This window comes from Vanellus vanellus (genome assembly GCF_965231255.1).
Source record: "Vanellus vanellus genome assembly, chromosome: 14".
In the NCBI taxonomy this organism is placed as follows: domain Eukaryota; kingdom Metazoa; phylum Chordata; class Aves; order Charadriiformes; family Charadriidae; genus Vanellus; species Vanellus vanellus.
In genome coordinates, this window is record NC_138919.1 from 10,393,768 (window position 1) to 10,415,037 (window position 21,270).

Here is a 21,270-nt window from a genome sequence, read left to right on the forward strand (position 1 = left end):
TGATGGCGGCGGCGGCGGCGGCGGCGGCACCCCCTGGGCCGCAGCGAACCCGCCGATACCGTCTAACGCCTCTCCTCAGGGCAAGGGCGACGGCAACACGCCACGCCCAGCGCCAGCCAACCAGCACTCAGCCGTCAGCCGCCAGCAACCAATCGGCGCCCGCCGTTTGCCCGCCTTCGGCTAACGAGCGCGCGGCAGCCGGTCATCGCCAGCCAATCCCCGCTCGGCACAGCCTGAGGGGCGGGCGGAGGCGGGGACGAGGAGGGGGAGGCCGCCAGGTCCCGGGGCGGGGAAACTCCCTCAGGTGAAGGTGGGAGGAGCACTGCGAGAAAATATGGGTTAGTCCAGATAAATAAATGGCGCAGATAAAAAATAAATAGCGTTAGTTGGAGGGAAGGTACCGTTGCCCAGAGTTACTGAAGACTTGTTTGTCTGGAGAGTGTCCTCAGGATTTTTCCTGGCTATGCCAACTAACTAAAAATATAATATTAATATTAGTTACTTTTTGATTAATTATTGTATTTCTATAGACAATGTTATGTATTGTATATATTATATAGCTAACTGTTCATTCACTCCTGCTCACAAACTAAAGCTGAGGCCTGATCCTGTGAGGAGGGCAGAGGAGCCCAGAGCCGTCCCGGGGGCCGCAGCTGCCTCCTGTGCCTCAAGTTGCACCAGGGGAGGTTTAGATCGGATATTAGGAAAAAATTATTCACAGAAAGGGTTGTCAAGTACTGGGACAGGCTGCTCAGGGAAGTGGTGGAGTCACCATCCCTGGAGGTGTTTAAAAGACGTAGATTCTGTGAGAGGCTTCTGCTGGGGAGGGCCGTGTGCCGTTACCACTGTGCGTGAGGAAAAGCCTAAGCAACTGCAAAGAATCCAGAGGAAAGAGCAACAAGACAGGGAAATCAGTGAAGGTTGAAGAAACTGGGCTTGTTTAGTCTAGGAAAAGAATAGCAAAGCAGAGGAAGTAGTTTGTCTTAACATAAATGAGGTTTTTGACTTTTTTTTTTTTTGTGTGTACTCCATGGGAAGTATGGGAAGAAACTGCAGCGAGGAACTCTTGCCAACCAGAGGTGGAATGTCACCAGATAATCTTCTAAACTAGATTTATTTTTTTTAATTTTTTGTTTAATAACTGAGATAAATATTTGTCACATCATCCTAGCTGGCTCTGAGCACCTCAGATATTCTTTTCTGTCCATGGTTTTGTGCTTCTGTTGGGTCTATCTGAAGAAAAATCAGACGTATATATGCAGACACATAACAAATAATGGAATGTGTAATTAAATGTCTCACATGTTTAAAAATCTTTCTATAAACAACAGCGTTTGTTAAGATTAAAGATGAAGGTTAAAAAACCCCCTCAATAACATTTAACATGTTGAGGAGGTAACAGATGAAGGAGTTGTTTTTTGAAACAGGAGCGACAGCTTTAACATCTCCTAGTGCTCACTGGGAACTAGACGTTTCCATAAATTTAAATTAATTTTCCCTGGGCCGAGTGCTGGCAAACAAGCATGTATTTTCCGCCCGACCTGCCCCGTGGGTGAGTGTTACCCGCTCCTCCGGCCGGCCCAGCACTGGCGGCCGCCCCGGCAGGAGGAGTAGGATGACTGCGGTGACACCGTGATGCTGCCCTCAAAAAGCGTGTTCGCAAGTTCTCGTGTTTATCTTTCTCATCACAGGCTGCTCGGTGAAACCGATCCCTGCTGGCGGCACGTTTGCGGTCCTGACTATACAAGCACTGCACAGCCATATGGTATGTAATGTGATAGAGCAGAATAGACTTCACCCGTGATAGCAGGGGAACTTGCCTTGAAGACCTGGGGGTGGCAATCAGAGCGGCGGGATGGCCCTCGATCCCCTCTGGGATCTGGCGCTACCGTTGTTCGCCCAAAAATTACAGACTCGTCCCGCGGGGCTCGCTTATGTGACGAGGAGCGTACATCCAGCTTACTAAACCAAGACGACTTTTTTTTCCCTAACTTCTCGGCCGCAGAGAAGGGAGCGCCTCGCCCGCGGCCCGCCCCGAGGAGGGGCGGGGCGGGGCGGGGCGGGGCGGAGCGGGGCCGCGGTGCGCGCCGGGGCCTGTAGTGCTGCCGGCGGCCGCGCGGGGCGGTTGCTGGGAGGCGGCGGGGTAGCGCCGCGCAGGTCGCCCGGGAGCGGCCGGGCCGGGGCTCCGAGCCCCGCGAAGGTGGTTCACCGGGAGCGCCGGGGCCTCGGGGCGGGGGGCGCCGTGAGTCGCGTGGGGGGGGACGGCGGCTGTGGTGCGGGGAGGGCCGCGGGGCCCGGGCCCGGCGGTGCCACCTGCCTCCCACGGGCGGGCGTGGGGCCGGGCAGCCGAGGGGGCAGGCGGGGAGAGGCTGCCGCCCGCGCCCGGGAGCAGGGCTCCTACCGGGCGGCCTGAGGGTGGCTCGGTGCGCCCGGAGCGGGCGGGAGGTAGGCGGGAATCGGCCGAAGGGGTGTGCGAGGGGAACAAAAGCGTTGGCAGGCCTTGGCAAGTGGTGCTTGGCTCTCAATTTTCACTTCTGTAGGCATGGGCAGTGTGAGATTTGTAGGCTTTTTGAAGGAAACTAGGCTGTAATTTGTGGGGTTTTTTTGGTGGAAGTATTGGCGTCTGCTCACACAGGGATGTATCGAGGAGGAGCCTCGCGGCAGTGAGACACAAATTCTTCTCAGCCCCCTAAATATAAAGGCTGGTCTTGCTTTAATACCGGTTTAATTCTTTTTTTAGTTTCTTAAATTTGGCTGCATTTTTTTTGTTTTGCAGTTGATAGGTTCTATCTGATAGTTGTGGGAGACCCCAAAGGTTTAGTGTTTGATGGAAATTGTTAAGATTATCTGTAGCATGTGTAGTTTTGTAAATCTTGATTATCTCAATGCTTGCTTGGTTGCTTCTCAGAGTACCTGTGATCATCTTTTTCTTGCTTATATATGCAGATTCTATTTTTATATGGCAAAAAAAAAAGAACAGCCTTTGCAGCATTTGTTACTGATAGGAAGAAGAGACACTTAATTGAGTTTTCTGATGTGTAATTTGTTTCCCAGAATATACTGATACAGAATTAGTTGTGCTGTTGTTTTCGCTTTGTGGTCTTGGAAGTACATGGAACAGTGATGTTATTATTCTGTGCAGCTTAGTCAACATGAAGATGGAGGACTATGAAATATTCTGTAAGAAGCATCTTTCCAGAATCCAAGAAGAGGCAATAAAAAGAGAAACCTCTTTCACTATTCAGCACAAAAATATCTCCCTCATTCAATTCCATGGAGTTCCTGTGCTTTCCCCTCTGGTAAGGCTTTTTTTTTTTCTTTTTCTTTTCTTCCCTGGTGTGCTAAGTGTGCTATTGGCACTAGCTTTGATGTCCGCATGTAACAATTCTACTGAAGGTACAGTTGTTTGATGTCCGCATGTAATGATTCTACTGAAGGTACAATTGTATTTGAGGTATCATCTGGCCTGCTTCTTAGTGTATTCTAAGCATTCCTAGCCTTAATTTTATTAAATAAAAGGGTAAAATGCACTTTTTTCACATTGACTACATTTACTTCTATTTCTTGAAATCTGTTATCTTCGCAAGGGGAGTAAAATGTTTGTGGTATTAAATAGATGAATGTTATTGCTGGGCTTAACTTTATGTAAAATCATGTTGACATTTCAAATATTGAACATGTGAGTTTGTTTAAAAGTGTCATAAAAAAGTGCAAATAGGAAATACTGAGATAATTAAAAGCTTTTAAATAAATTTCTTTTTCGCTTGTGTTTGCAGCTTCCTCTAATGTATTTCACGGGCTCATCAATTATGTTAAGGCATTCTATGCTTAATGCAAACAGAGCCAAGCATAAGACTGTTGGTAGTTTGTGCAATAATGCAGCTGACTTCCTCATTTCAGTGATGGAAGGTATGAATGGAGAGACTGTCTAACAACGATCTCCAAAAATCATGATACAGATATACAGTGGAAACTAAATGATATACTGTAATATTTTTCATTTACAAGTGGGTTGATATTTTAAGGTTTCATAGCAGAAATGCATAATTTGACTTGAGACTATTTAATTTTGTAGAACTTTGTGAAACTGTTTCTTGTAGATGTAGTTTTGTAGATCTAGTTTTGACTTTTATCCAAACTACGTATTCTGAAGTAGTAACTCAGAAGATTCTCAGATTTGGATTATTGAAAGGATCCAGAAAACTGCTTGCATACATTTCTGTCATGTTGTGAAATTCATCTCTGGTTCAAGAGAGTTTGAGTACAGTAGGAAGATAGGTCACAGGGTACTCTATAGGATGCCCAAACCTCCCATCTCCATAGAGTACTGGGAAAGACCTGTCCTGCAGCCTGAGTCCTGTGTTATTTGAAGTTGGTACTGTAGCATGTAATGTTCATGCAGATTTTTTATAAATGATCTTTTAAATTCATGTTCATTTGCATGTGTGCCAAGAAGGCATTTTGTGCTTCTTCCATTGAAAAAAATATGTATAATTGGTTAAAAAGAAGCTGGTATTTAAAATGTTCACGGAGTCTCAACTTAAGAGACTATTATTCATCTATTGTTTTGTTCTGTTTTCTTGCTTCCTAATTTATTTCTGGACTTCTGTATTGGAATTTGCGTTTAGTGATATAAACCATGTTTCTTACACTCTGTTTTGCAGCTTAGCCTTGAAAAGAAAAAGGAAATACAGCAATATAAACAGAAAGCGCTGGACCTAGAGACGTGGAGACAGAACTCCCGGAAAAGAGCTTTATTGGATCGTGTCCAGGAGATTCTAGAAAATGTTCAGGTAGGGTTAGTCCAAGCCTTCTTAAGGCTTTACAGAAAACCTCTGCTTATAGACGTTTTGAGAAAGTGCTGGGGTTTAAGTATTCACCAATAGAAACATGAAATTAATAGCAGCTAACTCTCCAGAACCAGCATTTTCTCGTATTTCATGCTATGTTATTGACAATTGACTATTTAGTGATAGTATCTACGTTCATTGTACTGCATGGGACTTGCTTTTCACTGCTTTTTTGGTATATGTGAAAGACAGACAACACCAGATGACTGACTGTTGCTTTTGTAACTGTGTGTAAAAACAAATGAACAAAACCCCTGGTGTTAGAGCTTGCTTTATTTGCAAGCTTGTAGTTTAAACAGAAAATAATCTTATTTTCAACCCTGCGATTACAGAATTAAAATTACCTTCACAACAACTTGTAATTCCGTTGTGTGCATTATAATTTTACTGCAATATTTTGTTTTCTTTGCTGCTTCAATGATGAATTTAGTACAGGTTTAAATTGAAAAGACTATTAAATGCATCTAATCAAGTGGTATTATTTGTCTTTGAAACAGTTGTAATACAGTCTTTAAATTAACCTGTTGCTTAAATAAGTACAGTTAAGGCTGAATTTGTTGAGTTACTAAGGTGGCAAACAAACCCTACCTGTTTGCATTGTTTACTGGAGTGTACGTGGCAACAGTCATCTGTCTTGGTATTTGAAAAGCAGACCAGGAGCATATGTTCAATACAAAAATAAGTTAGTTTTTTTTTTTTTCCCCCAAAGGTGTCGCCTTGATAATTGAGTTGCAACACACAGGATAACCTATAGGATAATTTTAGTGTCAAAATATTTTAAACAAATGCTGGCTAGAAGTAGCATTTAATTCTGGCTTAAATAAACTTGGTTTTCCAGGTACCTGACAAATGAAAACTCGTATATAATTGTCTCTGGATTAGTGAAGAAATGAACAAATTATTTTATGGTTCCACTTTTTTATTAGGCGTTTTTTTTGATTTCTTCTTAGTCGTCTATAGGTTAGTTTATATTTCATGCTGAAATTTTTCAAATACATTTCTTATTTGATATAAACATGTTTTCATATTTTAAGAGGAAACTTGCAAGATAATTTGAAGCCATAAAATTATTTTAATATATACAAATTGCCTTACGAGGAAAAGAGCATCTTTGCATTCAGATACTTGGTATCAGTGAAAATGCTGAGTGGACCGTTATTCAAATTTATTTCCAATAACCTCTTTCTCATTGCAAAGAGCTCTGTATTGTAAGTAATTTGTAGGAAATCAGTAACAGTTGAACTAAAAATTTTTATTGGTTTTTAGATGATAACATTCTTTTTAAATTCAGGTAAAGCTTGCAGAAATCTGAGAAGAATGCACTGAAAATATGTGTGTGTTTTTTTTTTTTTTAATTTTTATTTGCAGATCAGAAAGGAGCCTACTGTGAGTGACATGAACGCAGGGGAAGCTGAGAATACTTGCCCTGATTCAGATTCAAAAGCTTCGACTGACTTTACAGCTTTATCAGATGTCAATTTGGCATGTTCTCCTGAAAGGCATGGTCCCACAGAGGTTAAAAAGACACCAGAACTTATGCCAACAGATACTGCAGAGCAGGTGACATCAAATGTGACAGAAGTAGTTAAAGCAGCAGAAGAAAATGTTTTCTCAAAGCAAACTGAGAGTCACTGCTCCAAAGACGTACCTTGTCCGAGGGCTGCATCTCCTGACAACGTGCATAATAAGCTTGCATCACATGTTTTGCAAAAGCAAGAGGGACTAGGAGTGCCACCATCGGATGAGGAAGTCCAAGATCCATATGTCATGAGTCTTCAGAACCTGATGAAGAAATCTAGGGAGTATATAGAGAAAGAGCAAACCAAGCGTAGCTCAAAAAGTAATTCAAAGAGAAGTATGAGTGAAAGTCATTCAGATAAAGAAAATGATGGCGTTAAAACAACTGACTCTGTGAAAGAAAGAGTAAAACTTACAGGCAGAAGTTGCACCACTCTGACACTTGATAAACCCAGTCTTAATAAATCAAATACACTTCTCCAAGGTGCCTCTACTCATACAAATAACACAAGTATGTCAACTTTATCCAGTTTTTCTAAAGTGGACATACCTATGAGAGTTGGAACACCCCCATTGGTGGATTCGGATTCAGATGAAGAATTTAAAAAGACTTCTATGTTTGACCGTGACAGTAGCATTGTCAGGAGCCTCACAGGCTCTTATGCCAAATTGCCGAGTCCAGAGCCAAGCATGAGCCCTAAAATGCATCGAAGGCGCCCAAGACCTTTATCAATGGGACACATCATTATAAATAACCCTGTGAATGCTTATGAGTTAAGTCCTAAAGGCAAGGGTAGAGCGATGGATTTAATCATGCAAGATATTGCTGATAAAAATAACGTGTCTGAATCAGTGCCAAAGTTCATGGTGGACTTCACTATGTTTTGCCCTAGCAGAGTTCCTGGTGTCAACAGGAATTCTTCAGGCCCTTGTGATGGGCTTGGGGTTGGCAAACCAAATCGCCATTCCTTTGGGCACTTGGAAAGCAAAGGAACGTTGTCGGCTACAGTGGAAGGACAGGTAGTGATGGACAGCAGAGCGCCATATAAAGTAGAGACTAGTACTAATATTGTAGCTCCAAAATTGAATGAGCCATTTGCCATCAGTCAGTCTACAGTAACACAGAAGCTCCTAGCTGAAACCAAATCGTCTAGTTTGCTAGAAAATACTAAATGTAATTCTCCAGTAGAACTCAATAAATCTTATGATGTAGAAAACCCATCCCCACTACTAATGCAGAGCAAGAATATGCAAGAGCAGATGGACACTCCAAGTGTTTCCGCAGCAGATGAGCAGTTTCTAGAAAATAGTTTTGAAAAGGTAAAACGTAGACTTGATTTGGACAACGACAACTGCCAAAAAGAAAGCAGTCTCTGCGTTCTAACAGTTGGAGTGGAAGAACAAGAGAAGCAGTGGTTGCAAGAACAGAATTATCCTGTGGGATCGGTTTACATTACCAAGAATACAGCCACTGAGAGTCTGGCAAAAGGTAAAAGATTTCCTGTAGTTGAGGGTTTTTCTTAAACTTACTTCTCATTTTATAAATCTTTCAGAAAAAACCCCAATGATCATTAGTCATTGGTGTTTCTATGTATGTATATATATCAAGAGGTTTAAATTTTATTGAGTGTAAATTATCTTTTTTTTCAGTAACCTCATTATTTCTCTGATTTTTAGTTAAGGACAAATTCTGAAATTCAGCTTGCTACTTGAGCTGTTTTTAACTGCTACAGACTGCTGTCGTTGGAGCTGCTTGGAGTCAAAAGTCTTGTAACAGTTATTTGTAACAAATACTAGATTAAAAAATTTAGGAGGAAACATCAGCAAAAACATGTATCGGTTTTGTGAATTCTGTATTCTCAAGGGTATAATTTGACAGCATAAATACTAATTTCCCATTTGAATGTAGAAATTGGAATTTAGTTTTACTGAGAAAATTATGCCTTATTCCATGAGGTCTAAATAAAACTACTAAAAGAAAAGATGTGTAAATGAAAATACTTTTTAATGGGTTGCAAATCACTACATAGGTATTTTCTTCAAATTCAAGACTGTATTGCAGCTGTATGGGTCTCTACCAAATCAAGCTCAAGTGGCATAAATAATTTTAAATCACTCAAGCAAGTGTAGGTATACTATTCTTAGAACTAGATTTTTTGTGTCCTTATTTTAATATAGGCTCGGTTGGTGTTACAGCTGTTTGTTGATGTGCTTATCCCACAAATATGAACATGCAAATATTTTGAAGGACTGTAGTAACTGATGAGGTTCTTTGCAGTACGTAATAGAAACTTGATATCAAAGTTCTTTGCAATACATAATGGAAACCTGATATCAAAGATATGTTGTACTTTCTTACTGATAATGCAAATTACTCCTGTTAAAAGCATGTGTGTCTGTAGCAAAGATCACATAGAAATTATTTAATATTTGATTCTTTGTAATGTATCTTCTCAGAAGATATTTTAAAAACTAAAATGTTGGCCTTTGAAGAAATGAGGAAGAGACTTGAAGAACAGCATGCACAACAACTGTCAATTCTGATAGCTGAACAAGAGAGAGAACAGGAGAAATTGCAGAAGGTAAGGTAAAAAGAGGAAAAATTCTAAGCAAATGCCATGTGCTTTGTGTGTTGTATTGCAGTTTGTCAGGAAGCAGTTTGTTTTAAAGTGTATATTCTGTTTCTCTGCAGAGTTAGAAGTATAATCTTATAGTTGAATTTTTCTTTTGTAGGAACTGGAAGAGCAGGAGAGAAAGTTGAAAGGAAAGAAGGTTGCTGCAACGGAAATAGAAATTTCCAAAGTGAATATTAACAGTAGGATGGAGTTGGAGTGGAGGAAAAAAAGCGAAAGTGGCTTGCTGGAAAGTGTGCAGTCTCAACTGGAGACAGTCCATAATGCAAACTCTACCAGCATTGGTAAAACCAAGAGGGTAGAATATAGATTAAATGTTGTGATATATTTTGCTTTACAGTGCTTGACTGGACCAGCTGTCCTGGGGCACTTGTTGGTCAGGATATGCGGACAGCTGCTGCCTTCAGCTGTTGACAGCACACGTAAAACAAATTCTGTGTTGCATCTTTGTCTAGCTGGCATTTAGCACAGTTTCAGCCATCCTTGTACCGCTCCCTGTATTGCATTTGTGTATAACTGTTATAGAGCATATTTGAGGAAAACAAGCTAAGGGTAAACTCATTTGATCGAGGATGAGTTGGTGGATTTGCATCGTTTCGCAGAAGGTTCATCTTCATGCCAGGTAGCTGCACAGCAGTGGGCCAGGTGTTCTCATTTGTGTTGGAAGATTAGAAGAGCTCTGCCCTTGACTGTGAGAAAGTACAGCTATAGCTGATTGAACGCCTCTCACCTGTTCCAGAACATTATGAAATGTTTTGGTTTGTCTGCTGTTTAGCAAATTTTGTGAGGAAATGAATCGGAAATACTCAGATTGCTTCTTGCCTATAATTGACCTTGTAAACAAAGCTGCTACCTTTGAGCTGAGTTCTGTTTCTTGAGTGTATTAATGTGCACTCATCAAGCACAGATGGAAACTGGGTATTCTAACAGGCAAACAGCGAAGGAACTTTAATTTGACAGTAAAATTGCTGAACTATATGATTATTCCTTATTCATCTTTAGGATCTATGATAGCAACATTAAACACTTTAAAATAATTTTCTTTGAGGTGCTTTGTGAATAAGATTTTCTGTAGCAATTTTAACATTAGGTAAGTGATCTTTCATGCTGTAACATACTGATGTTTTTACTCCCACTATACAAGTAGTATAATTTGCAAATTGAATAAAAATAGCTAACAGCACTGGGAGCTTCTTTGTTCTTAAACCCAAAAAGGCTTCCTTACTGCAACCAGAGTTAAAGTTTATTTATGTGCTTGATTTTTATCTGCATTTTTCATTTTGTGGTTTTTTTTTTTTTTTATGGAGTGTTGCATTTGTGTATTTGTGTATATATCTATGTATATATGTACATACGCACCCATAGCCATTACTTTATGGACAAGGTCTGTGTATTGAACTGTGTGTTCTGCTCTGCTTGCAGGTTTTGCTCATACTACGACACCTAACACCTTTGCTTCAACAAGTGAAACTTCATTCTTCCTCTGGGGACCATCAGGTAGTGGAGTTATAAAAACCTCAGTATCTAGGCCAAGTAACAGGATCAAAACTAGGTGGACTCAGGTAAGGAAAAAAAAAAAAGGTTTGTTTATAGATTAAAAAGCCCTCTAGTTTTTGTAAGACACTGGTAGTTTTATAATAGCTGTGCAGTAATAAATCTCACAGAAAAGTTTAGTATCCCTTCCTATATCGACTTTGATTACACAAGAGAACTGTATAGGATATTTTTCTTGTTATATATGCAAAATAATAAGATACTGCTTCTGCTAAGTTAATGTTATGGTGGGTGCTTCTGGCCTAGCCAAAACGTTACCAACAGCTTGTTTCTTACTTGAAAACGTTTGTCACATGATTGATGTTATTTGAGAAATAATTCATAATTCTTGCTTTTTTATTGAATGTTTAGAAGATGCTTCTTTTCTTTTAAGGTTTTCAGTCCAGAGATACAAATGAAGTTCGATAAGATCACTGCTGTGGCAAAGGGGTTTCTCACTCGTAGACTTTTGCAGACAGAAAAACTGAAACATCTTAAGCAAACTGTGAAAGTAAGATCAGCATTTTTAGTATGCAGCTTCTCCTCCTGTTTGGTTTTGCTTGTATCTTCAAATGACAGATGAAATCATGCATTTTCTGCTTTCAGAAGAATTTGGGAATGTCTGTCACATGAACATATTTGAGTATTGCATTGCTTAGTGTCATAAGGTTCCAGTCAAAGACTGTACGTCCTATGCATACAGTTTGTAATGATTCCTTTGCTGTGAAGGATTATGCCTGGTGCTTAATCTTATTTTCCTGTCTTCCCAGGATACTATGGAGTTCATAAAAAATTTTCAGTCTGAAGCACCATTAAAAAGAGGAAGTGTTTCAGCACAAGATGCATCCCTTCATGAAAGAGTAATGGCTCAGGTGACACAATTTAAACCTCTTTTTTTTTTTTTTTTCTTCCTTCCTAGCTATTCTGCTTTTTCAATATAAATATCTCAGACCTTCACAGTGATTTTGTTTAAAGTAAAGGGTTTAAACTATGACTATGAAGAGAAGATTCCATTTTTGTGCTGACACGTTATGATTTCAGAGTTATCAAGTATTTTGTTTATATTGAAAGCGAGAAGAGCTTGATGATCAAAACCCTGTGAATGTTAACTTGACTGAATATGTTATTAAAATTTTAATTATTCTTTCCAGCTGCGAGCTGCTCTGTATGACATCCATGACATCTTTTTTACGATAGAGGCATCAGAAAGAATGAATATTCTGCGTCATGATCGTGAAGTTCGTAAAGAGAAGATGCTCAGACAAATGGTGTGTTAGACAAGAGAATGTAAACTGTTTAAAGACTTTAAGTACTGAATTGTTTTGCTTTTACGATATTCTTCACTCAGTAAAAAGTTTTTTAAATCTTAATTGTTTAATTATGCTTCTGTAGGTAACTTCAAATTAAAAAGAGGTCTCTGCAGTAGATTAGTACCTTGAAACTTTTAGTGTGTAGGTGTACAAAAAATAAAATGAAAAACATGTTGAAAGTAATAACAAAGTATTCATACTTTAAGGCACACAAATTTTTAATCTGATAATATAAGGAAGTTCCTTTAATTTTAAAAAAGAAAAAAACCCTTGAATTTAGCCTGAATGTGAACTTAGTACTGAAAACACTGTTGGTTTTGTTTGTTGTGGGTTTTTTTGTTTGGTTGTTTTTTTTTTTTTTTTTTTTAAGTAGGGGCAGGTCTGATGAGATTAATCTTAATAAGAACAATATCCAGTATTATTGTTGGTTCTTTTGTTTTTTTTTTTTTTTTTTTTAGGATAAAGTGAAGAGCCCAAGAGAGAGAGTGACACTTTCAACAGCTACACAGAAATCTCTAGACAGGAAAAAGTACATGAAGTATGTGTAGTTCTCCTTTTGGGGGGGAGTGGGGAGGGATGGGGTGCAAGAGGATGGGTAGGAGGCATTGGAAGTAGTGAAAAGAAGTTTTTGGAGTAACAGCTGCTTTGCAAACTAATACATCCCATAGGAATAATGAATTTAAAAAGTCTTCAGGTCTGTGGTGTTTTACTAATAGTAGTTCACTCTTACTTTTAAGAGACTTCTTGTTTGTACGGGAGAAAGATGTGTGTTTTAAGCTTTGCATTTATGCTGTATTTCAGGGGTGAGCAAAATAATCCTTGTGCACTTAGTTTATGGTTGATTTTATAAATTGTAAAAAGTGCTCCAAGTTATTTTATCAATCTTTCTAAAGTGCGTAGCAGTAGACATACTTGGTAGAGTATCTCTGGCAGAGTTTTTTGGGTGGATGGTAGCAGGCATTATCCTGCAGCACAGCGGACTGAACAGTTGTGTTACACGTGCTCATGAGTAAAAGGTGATAGTCTGTAGTACTGCTCTGGCAGTGTTACATGTAGGTGTAGATCCTCTTGTAGGATTTCTCTTACTGTTTCTGTTTAAGACCTAAATGATGATTTTATAATTTAAATATGTTTCAATACTTTTGTTTCACTAGGGCTTCAGAAATGGGAATGCCAAGTAAAAAAATAATCATAAAACAAAAAACTCCTGAAAGCCGGTGAGTGAAGATTACTCGTATTAGGATGCTGTTAAAGAACTGTCTTATAATGATAGATTCTTTGATCTGCGTTGCTGGTTTGCCATCAGTCAGCTCCATTCCTGCCACTATTATGATGGACAGTAATGAAATCTGATTTAGCATGGTCTGAGAAAGGGGATTATTAGCTCATTAGAAGTTAGAAAAGATACATTTTCTTCAGAGTCAGTTCTGAAATTTTATCTTCAGAAACTGTTTATGGCTTTAAATCTCTGTGCTCAGGTTCAAGTTTTTTTCTTTGAAATACGCTATTAGTATCTTTTAACCTTCAGTTTGACTACTACTTTTCTTAATACCCTTTACTTTGCAATGTAATCATTGATATGTTTATCTTTAGAAAGCTGTCAGGAAAGAAGCGGCTTTCTGTTGTGAGGAAAAGTTCTTGCTTCAAGACTGTGTGATTGTTTGCTTAGATCACAGAAGTTACAGTCTTCAATACTTGCTGTTCAGGAAGACAGCAGTCCTTCTCTTACGAGGCCTGTCTGCACCTTTTTCTGGTATAAAGAGTCAGATACCTGGCATCCCCTAAAAACGATTTTTATCCCTTGCTTACCCAAAATCTTTGAAGACATGCTGTCTACTGATACAGTTCAATCTTCAATGACTAGTTTAAGCAATTCAGTCCTTTTTTCCTGTATGTCCTTATCAATGATTAGGAACACATAAGGCACTGTTGAAAGAGTTTAATCTGTGTGCTTTTTGGTCTCTTTGATTTAAAAAGCAGAAGTAGTAATGTTATTCTGGAATTTTAATTGCTGACACTTGCGTACGTCATCTGTGTTACAGAACCTGTTAGTGTTTCTGAAATTTGTTATGTGAAACATGATGCAGAATTCAGTATTCCTTGTGAGTTTTTTGTTTGGTGTTTTTTTTTTTTTTAAGGGAAAAAGCACTAATAAAAGTTTGTGTTTTAACAGTGTACTTCAACCAAATCAAGGACAGAATGCCCCGCTTCATAGACTGCTTTGCAGACAAGGGTAAGTGCACAGCATGTTTATAGTCTAAAGATGAAAGTAAATGCAAAGTGCAAGAGCACAGTAATTTCTGAATAATATTTACACATACTGGTGCAACTGTTGTTCAAAGTAAAAATATTTACTTCTTAAGAGTATTTTGAGAGTGATGAAGCTTTGTTTTATCTTATACTGCAGAAGAATATTTAGTGTTCTCATCCTCTTGTTTCTCCATTTACACTGTGTTCCAACATTTCTATTTGTAACATTCATTCCATGAAGCTTTGCTTCCACTTAATGAGATGTGTATATTTTTAAATGTAGACTGTAATGACACAGTATCTGAACTGAATCAGTTTCTTGAATAGAGTTTTAAAAATGTGTTCATGGGAGATGTTCTATTTAATGTATCTACTTAAACCATAATAACGTCAATAGGGGTTGTACACATATTCAGGAGGAGGCTCTGTGGGACACTGTAAAAAATGTTTTCATGCCAAACACAGTTTGATAGTGTCTTGATATTTTTGGATACAGCCTTTCAACTTTGATGCAAGTGACTTATTAACTCTCTTATATTTAATTAGAACCCCTAAGACCTCAGTGAAGGGGGTTGAGCAAAATAGAAAGAAGGCCTCAGAGAGCAGAGTGTCTAACAAGGCTGTTTCAGGTGTGTAGAAAATTGGTGCTTGGATCTTATAGTAAATAAGTTACTAGTATCTAGAAAAAGTAAACGGGGAATATATTGTTTTTCTTTTCTTGTGCACCTGCTTTGCTATGTCTTAAATCTAACCTATCTCTTTAAATAAACATGCTCTGGTAACTTAACCATCCACTTTCAAATTTTGTAAACATAGTGTATAGAATGTACTGCACAGCTCATTTGCTTTCACTCACCAAATGCCCAGTCATAAAAGGGTTTACCAGGTATATTCACTGTAACTGTTTGAGAAGCTAATGTTAGTCAAAATAGACTTGGATTAGAATCTTGATGTCATTTGATTCTTAGTTCTGTACACACAAGTAGCTTGAAAAGACAGGAAGGACAGTTCCAGACTTCTTGTTCAGTCATCATATGCTCCTGAAATCGTATATATTGCTGTAGCATCTTACGGAATGTTTGTCTTAATGGCCCAATTTTATAAGTGGAGTATTCCTGTACTTGGATACAGAGATTACTAACTGGTTACCTTTTATTAAAAAGGTTTGATAATAGTGCCAAACCTCCCAGTTTTCAGCCTGTTCAGGCATGAAGGGAGTAAAACCCTATGAAACATCTTACACAATTTTTTAAATCGGATTTTAAATTTCATTAGGGATAAACATTAATTTATCAAAAGATAAAGTGATTTATAGGTTTTAAAACTGTTTAAGATCTTAATTACACATTGTTCTCAAAAGAGAGCTCCACAAGTCAAGTATAAAAATTGGGAATTTTGGGGCTCAATAAAAGGCAAATGTATTGGGATTTCAATGGGTTTCCCTAGTGATCTGAGTTATCCTTGCCATCAGGGCAAGTTTTCATCTGCAATTTTGCAAAAAATGTGTCTGGTATTAATTAGAACAGGGACAACACAACAATCAAGACCTCTACCAGTTGCAGTATGACAGAAGTTGTAGAAGAATAGTAGTGTAGAGGTGGTGCCAGTGGCTTTAGCAATGATTTGAGATTTGGATGCCATCCCAAGCTCTTATAATTTATGCTCAGCTCGTAATGATCTACAGTGTTTTTTACCTTTGTGTCTGGCATCAGACATCCAATTAAAGCACTCTCTCTTGCTCTTCTGTGTTGGCAGCATGTGCTGCTCTGCTAAGTAATTCCCCAAGTTTATCTTAGTCATAATTAATCTAAGTCATGACAGTTGATACTTGGCAATGAAAAGAATCATTTGGGATATATCTCTAAATTTCTTTTTGCCTTTCTTATTTTTACTGGAAAGCTATTTAATGCCTTTGATAGTGGCCGCCTTGGAACAGAAGCAGATGTGTCTAACCAATTGTATGCTGCCTAGTTCTGGTTGCACAGAACCTCATTTAGTGTTTGGACATCACATGTGTTCCCATGGTGTAATACCGGTACTTCCCTATGATCCTTTGTAAATAGGTTAGACTAGTTGCACTAAATGAATAGACGTGCATTCTGAAATTATTAGGCAGGGAACACTTGGTATGGAAAAAATAATCTGCCAATTTTTTTTTTTTTGTTGAGGCAATAAATTCTGTCTGGGAAAGACCATAGAGAAACTACAATCTTCAGTCAATTTGAAAAGAAAATGTAAAAAGCCAAACAAGTGCATATGCTTCTCTTATTTTAGTAGAAGTTGTGCATGTCAGAAAATAAAGACTTGTAGCAGTGGTTTGGTCTGGGCAATACAGAGTTTTATTGTATCTGAAACAATGTCCGTCTGCTATACTTCTATCCCATAATATTTCTATTTAATTTCTTGTCTTCATTCATCCCTGACTCCCAATTAAATTGTGCTTATTGGAGGGGCAAAAGGGAAGGAGGCTTAGAATACAACTGCTATATAGAAATGTCACTTATGCATTCAAATTAGACGTGAGACATACCCTCAGAAGAAAACATATTCATCCAACTACTTTTTTCTTTTAATTCTTCTGATTGTTGTTTTAAATTCTGTCTGCAAAGTGCTTTGTAGCTTTAATACCACTCTGACTGATTGTTGTCTTTTTCTGGCGAGAAGGTGTTTATTTTAGGAATCAACTGGTGATCCTAAATTTAGTTTTTGTTGGTTTTTACTCCTTCAATACAGAGTTCTGTGCTCAAGGGAAAAGTACAAACTAATAAATCTATAGAGTCATTTTTTGTTGATTCTTTTTTATTATTTTAAATAGGACAGAGATGCTCAGTCAATAGCCTGTAAGCTGTGCCTGGCAGGGCATTTAATGTGGTCTGGTGGCATTAGAAAGAAGGTCGTTGAGATCAGGCTACTGCTGCAACTACACCTGTTAATTTCCTCGTTTCTGCCCAGGCTGAGTTAAGTGTTGTGGAAAAGAAATATGGGGCATGAGGCCCATGGAGTATGTGGGTGGCAGTAGCATGTGGCCAAGCATGGTCTTTCCTGCATGCTTGTCCCAGCTGAGCAGGGAGCAGATTGCCGTGTGAGATGGTGTGTGCTGTGGAGTGTGTTGGCATTCAGGCCGGCACTTGAGGAAGGTGTCAGACTTGCTACGCGTGAGTAGCAGGGCAGTCGTATGTCATAGGAGAGAGGCTTTGTGTAATTGCTCCCCTTGCTGCTGGAAAAGGCTGGGTGATAATTGTATTCAGGACGACTGTAACTCTTTTTAATAAAATTTGGCTTCTTCAGTTCCTTAGTCTAGATTGCTGGGGCATTTTACACCTCCCTATACCATCCTGTTCTGTATATGAGATTTTTATATAACTTGGAGTGCACTGGAGGAGAGTTAAGAGGTAGCGTTAAATCACTAATGAAGCATCACACCTGTCAGCCTGGTTGTTTGTTGTATGAGATCGCAGGTGAGTTGAAGAGCACAGTACTGGAGAGTGTTGGGCCAGAGAGAATGCCTTTTTGTATAGTGGGAAGCAGTGTGCAGATGTGAGGGACCCTGCTGTGGTAAGGCCTCTGTGGGCATTTCCAAAGCTGCTTTGCACTGTGCTGAAAGTAGCCCTTGAACACCTGTAAGTAACTGCTGCAACTCTGACAAAGAGTAACCAAAGACCCTAAAAAGGACTGGCACGCACTTTGTCATGTTCATTTAATTGCCTGGTGATTATTTCTCTTGTGTGGCTGTCTTCCATTTCCACTGCTCTGCACCATGTGCTGTGGTTTTCACTGCTGTGTGTCAATGTTTGCTCACATTGCTGGACACTCGATAACTGCCTGAACCTAATGAATGCCGAGTTGTGCTACTCTAGCAGCCTGCAGTGCTAAACCCTTATTACTGGAAGGTAACCTGTGCTATGCGTAGTACAATATGGCTTTCTAAACATATGTACACGTATATATATTTGTTCCATGTGGATAGATTTATTTATTTATTATTCTTTTTGTACTTTAGCAGCTTTCTGTTTATAAGGGCTCTCCAGATGGCCTTATTCATGCTGCACTTTTAATTCTGGATGTGTATATCGACATACAGAATCCTAAAACTGTCTCTTGGTTTATTAATGTGGCAGCTGGGGAAAAGGAAAGAGTTATCTTAAATATTTGACTTTTTTTTAATTGATAGTTTGTTCAAAAGTAGTACATGGCATAGTTAAACTTATCAGTCATTTAATCTCTGTCTTGGTGATGTGACAGACTTATCTTTTGAAAACTTGTAAATTGCGGTTGTAGATGTTTTGGTACTCCAAAACTTTTCTGCTACTGCAGAAAAGATGGAATAGTTACTGAGGAAGGAAATAACTATAAAACGTTGTTAGTTTCAAACCTATAGGTAGTTTTTGTGAGGCATTTTGCATATAACATGAAAACTGTAATTTTAAAAGTAGCCACTAAATATATAATACTGCTTACAAAAACAGTCGTCCTAAAATTTTTCAGCTATTTTTCTTGGATAATCTGGTTACAAAAACAGTGCTACTATTGTGAAATGGTCATGTTTCTACTTCATTTTTAGGAGCATATGCAGGAAGAACCCTAAAAAAGAAGCCAAATGTTGTGACAATTTAAGAAGACAGCACTCACTGGGATAAAATGGCTATTTTTTTGACGATGGCATTCTCAGCACTGATTCAAATATTGCATCTTCTATACGTATATTTAGAAATGATAACACGCTTTGTCATTTCCAGACAATGACACATTAATACAATCATATTGAAGTAATAAAGGGCTGTGAAGCTCTAATACTTGTGGAAAAATTGCATGTTAAAACTTAATGTTCATACTGCTGTGTATACGTAAGATTCATAATGTTGTTTATTTAAAGACCACCAGAGGGCAACATTAAGCTAATCGCTGACTTTTTCACTGACATATGCTTTCTGCATTACTTAAAATTGCAATTTCTGTGTAAAATTGCCACCATAAATAAGTTGCGTGTATATGTTTTTAGTTTCATACCATAATGTTAAAGCAGTTAAATAAGAAAAAAAAAACCCCACAAACTTAATTCAAACAAAACTGAGCGCTTACACCAGAATTTGTCAGCAGCCTTTTTGAATGTATTTTCTGTAAGAATGAGATTACCTCAATTTAAATACTAATGGACTAAGTGTTTTGCATTTCTGCTGAGTTGGACAGACACGGCTCCACATTAACTGCTGGGCAGACAGACGTACTTTTGATGACTATACCGAAATTGCACGTTTATATGTGTGGTAGAGCAAACCACTGTGCTGAAAGAGGCCTAGGATTTTTTTTCCTTGCTGTCTACTGCATTTTCTTATGGGAACAACTTTTGGCCGAGATGAAGAGAAGTGTATGTTCTACAAAGATTTCAGAAAGCAAGATTTTAATTGTTTTACTGTTTCAGATTTACAAATAGTTGTCCATAATTATAATTCAGCTAACTTATGTTTTGTTGGTAATAGTTGCAGTGCTTCTGAGCAGTTTCTTTTCTACCATGATCTAACAGGCCCTTGTATTGAAATCGTGATTTCAGGGCGGGGAGGAATCCCTACCAAATCCCCAAAACCACACTGTCATATTTATGAAAATCTAACATTAAAAGATCATGCTTTTGTTTTACCTTGATCTTGCTACTGATGGATATTATCCTTTAACTTGAGGGGAGCAGAATTCTGTAACTTCTTTTAAAGAACTTGAGACGTGATGTTAACGTTCAAAGTCCGACAGAGACAAGGTTGGCTGTGGAAGCCCGTGCAGGGCTTGCTCTTCTGCTCTGGACCAGCAGTAGTAGAGAACTGACGACCAGAATGTGAAATGGGTTATGTTTTGTTATTTTTCCCAGTATCGGTACAATGCAACACCCTAACTTCAGAAGCTTTGTAATATGTTGACATGGATGTAAGAGAAAAAAGACTGACCAAAAATTTCTTAAATAGTCAGCATGAAAGAGGAACATAAATGATGGGATGAGGAGAGTATCTTTGTGGGCAGTGGCATTGCTCATGGCACTAGTTGTGGCCTTTATCGGCCACCAAGTCTGTCCTGTGCAGCTAGTGACATTGTTAAAAACAAGTGTTTTTAACATGCAGTAAGTTACCCAAATTGCGTACCTGGAAAATAGCAAAAGTGCTGCCTAAACACCTCAGAGTGCTCAGTGGCTCTTTACTGTGGCGATTATTGGAAAGCTTGGGGGGGGGCTCCTCTAAGGGTGTGACTGTAGGAGTTGACACCAGTGGAGGACCTGCCTCTGTCACGCAAATGCTGTGGTTCTTTAAAATTTAGACCTAACACAGAAAACGACGGAGGTGAGCTTCCTGCTGCCCCAGCTCGCACCAGGGCTGTGTGGGCTCACAGCTTTCCTCAGCAGCGGAAAACCTCTCCAGAGGGGAAAGTGTAAAATAATGGGAGTAACCTGTGTCACGGGCGACAGAATGTGCTATTGATAGAACAGTGCTAAAGGTTGATGTTTTTAAAGGGTGTTTTATGTGCTGTGATTGTTGTTAGCATAGGCAATATATTGATGTAAACGTAGGTTTAGCTTAAGTGCTAGTAAAAAGAAACGCTTACCTTCTGTTCAGGTTTCACATCTAAATCTCTTGCTTTAAGCATGCTTCCAATACGTGTAATAAACCATTGTAGCACGAGGGTTTTTTTTAACTTTCATGAGGCCTTTCTCTTGACAAGTGCCAGAATTTGTTTTTGTATTTGATGTTTTGTATTTATACATATTTAATTTAATCTTTTTATTTTGTGTGGAATTGTAATATCATTATAAAAGTGTATTTATTTTTGTACTTTGTTTCGTTTTCACCAGTCTTGCTTTTTACTTAAGACATGCTGCACAATAAACTTTAAATCTTTAAAAAGAACTGAGTTTCTTTTCATTTTCAGGCTTGACAAATCACTTGATGTAAAATTAGGAGAAGGCAAACCCTGTGGTGCAAGGCCATTTCCTCACAGCTCGCCCCGATTCGTAAAAACGGCCCTTTGCCCCCATCCACGCACCGCTCTGACTGTGTTTTACACGAGACTCCAACCAAAGGCCCGCAGAGGACCCCTCCCGCCGGCCGCCCCCCGCCCGCTCTGAGGCGAGGCGCTTCCCGCCGCGGGGCGGGGCGGGAAATGGCGGCGGAAGGCGCTGCCCGCCCGTGGCGTCATGTG

At 39.0% G+C, this 21,270-nt stretch overlaps 1 protein-coding gene across 1 annotated transcript; it reads left to right on the forward strand.

Moving 5' to 3' along the window:
- Positions 1–2: 2 nt before the first annotated feature.
- Positions 3–20,967, forward strand: CCP110 (centriolar coiled-coil protein 110; the record flags this gene model as incomplete). Its single annotated transcript, XM_082490727.1, has 16 exons — positions 3–201; positions 1,692–1,765; positions 2,006–2,273; positions 3,055–3,299; positions 4,665–4,793; positions 6,219–7,857; positions 8,826–8,950; positions 9,102–9,285; positions 10,424–10,563; positions 10,929–11,045; positions 11,305–11,406; positions 11,686–11,802; positions 12,303–12,382; positions 12,999–13,061; positions 14,018–14,077; positions 18,656–20,967. 16 exons carry the CDS (start codon positions 3–5, stop codon positions 18,729–18,731), a joined length of 3,618 nt encoding a protein of 1,205 aa, XP_082346853.1. The 3' UTR covers positions 18,732–20,967.
- Between the last annotated feature and the right edge of the window lie 303 nt (positions 20,968–21,270).